Source organism: Nestor notabilis, unplaced genomic scaffold (genome assembly GCF_000696875.1).
Source record: "Nestor notabilis isolate BGI_N333 unplaced genomic scaffold, ASM69687v1 scaffold29088, whole genome shotgun sequence".
In the NCBI taxonomy this organism is placed as follows: Eukaryota; Metazoa; Chordata; class Aves; order Psittaciformes; family Psittacidae; genus Nestor; species Nestor notabilis.
In genome coordinates this window covers 274-1,488 of record NW_009941051.1, presented here as the reverse complement: position 1 = coordinate 1,488, position 1,215 = coordinate 274, and the positions used below count along the sequence as shown (strand labels likewise).

The following is a 1,215-nucleotide window of genomic DNA, read 5'->3' as shown; positions in this document are numbered from 1 at the left end:
GGACAGGGTGCGTGGGGTACCCCAGTGTTCTACATCCCCATGGGTGAAGGATGTGGTGTGTGGGTACCCAACAGATGAAGGACAGGGTGCATGGGTGAAGGACACAGTGCATGGGCCACCCCAACGGGTGAAGGACATGGTGGATGGGGTGCCCTAATGGGTGAAGGCTGTGGAGCATGGGGCACCCCAATGTGCTGCAGGAGCACACGGGGTGATGTCCCCATGGAAGTATCCCCATGGAGATGAGGTGGCTCCACCAGGATGAGATATCCGCATGGAGGTGGGACAGTCCCACGGAGCTATCCCCATGTAGATTATGTGTCCTCATGGAGGTGGGATGTCCCCACAGAGATGAGATGGCCCCATGGAGATAAGCCTATGGAGATGAAGTTGTCCCCTACAAGGATGAGGCATTCCTATGGAGGTGTCCCCACGGAGATGAGGTGACCCCATGGAGGTACCCTATGGAGATGAGGTGTCCCCGTGAGGTGAGATGTCTCCACCAGGATGAGGTATTCACATAGAGGTGTCTCTACAGAGATGAAGTGTCCCCACGAGGATGGGATATTCCCATGGAGGTGCCCACATGGAAGGCGAGATGTCTTCATGGCAGATAAGGTGGCCCCATGGGGACATCCCTATGGAGATGAGGTCGTCCCCACCGGGATGAAGTGTCCCCACGGAGCCGAGGTGCCACCACCCCCCTGTTACCTGTGGCCTCCACCATGCCCTCGAGGATGACGACGATCTCGAAGTCGTCCTTCTCCAGCTGGTGCCGCGAGACGTCCCAGAAGGGGCTCCTCTCGTCGATCTCGTGGCTGATGATGAGGGGCGACACGAGGAAGAGCCGGTCGTCGCCCGTCTCGAAGCCCACGCTCAGGTCGGTCTGGTCCAGGGGGATAAACTCGCCCTCCTGCGTCTGCTTGGACTTGATGAGCTTGGCGCGGATGGAGGCTTCCACGATGTGCGAGTCCCGCAGGTCCCCCACGCGGAACATGAGGCAGAGGCGGTCGTCCCGCAGCGACACCACCGCGTGCGAGGAGAACACCAGCGTCTCGGCGCGCTTGTTGGGCTGCGAGATCTTCACGAACATGCAGCCCACCATGAAGGCGTTGACCATGGAGCCCAGGATGGCCTGGAGCAGCAGCAGCACGATGCCCTCGGGGCACTGGTCCGTGATGACGCGGTGCCCGTAGCCGATGGTGGGCTCGGGCC

At 60.7% G+C, this 1,215-nt stretch overlaps 1 protein-coding gene across 1 annotated transcript in view; it reads right to left on the bottom strand.

Moving 5' to 3' along the window:
• Window positions 1–711: 711 nt before the first annotated feature.
• The window catches only part of KCNJ9 (potassium inwardly-rectifying channel, subfamily J, member 9), a gene marked incomplete at both ends in the record, with an annotated part of 773 nt that continues 269 nt past the window's right edge, over window positions 712–1,215 (bottom strand). The window contains 1 exon segment of the mRNA XM_010020678.1: window positions 712–1,215. This exon segment is cut by the window's right edge and continues 11 nt beyond it. Within this exon segment, the coding sequence (XP_010018980.1) occupies window positions 712–1,215 (504 nt within the window).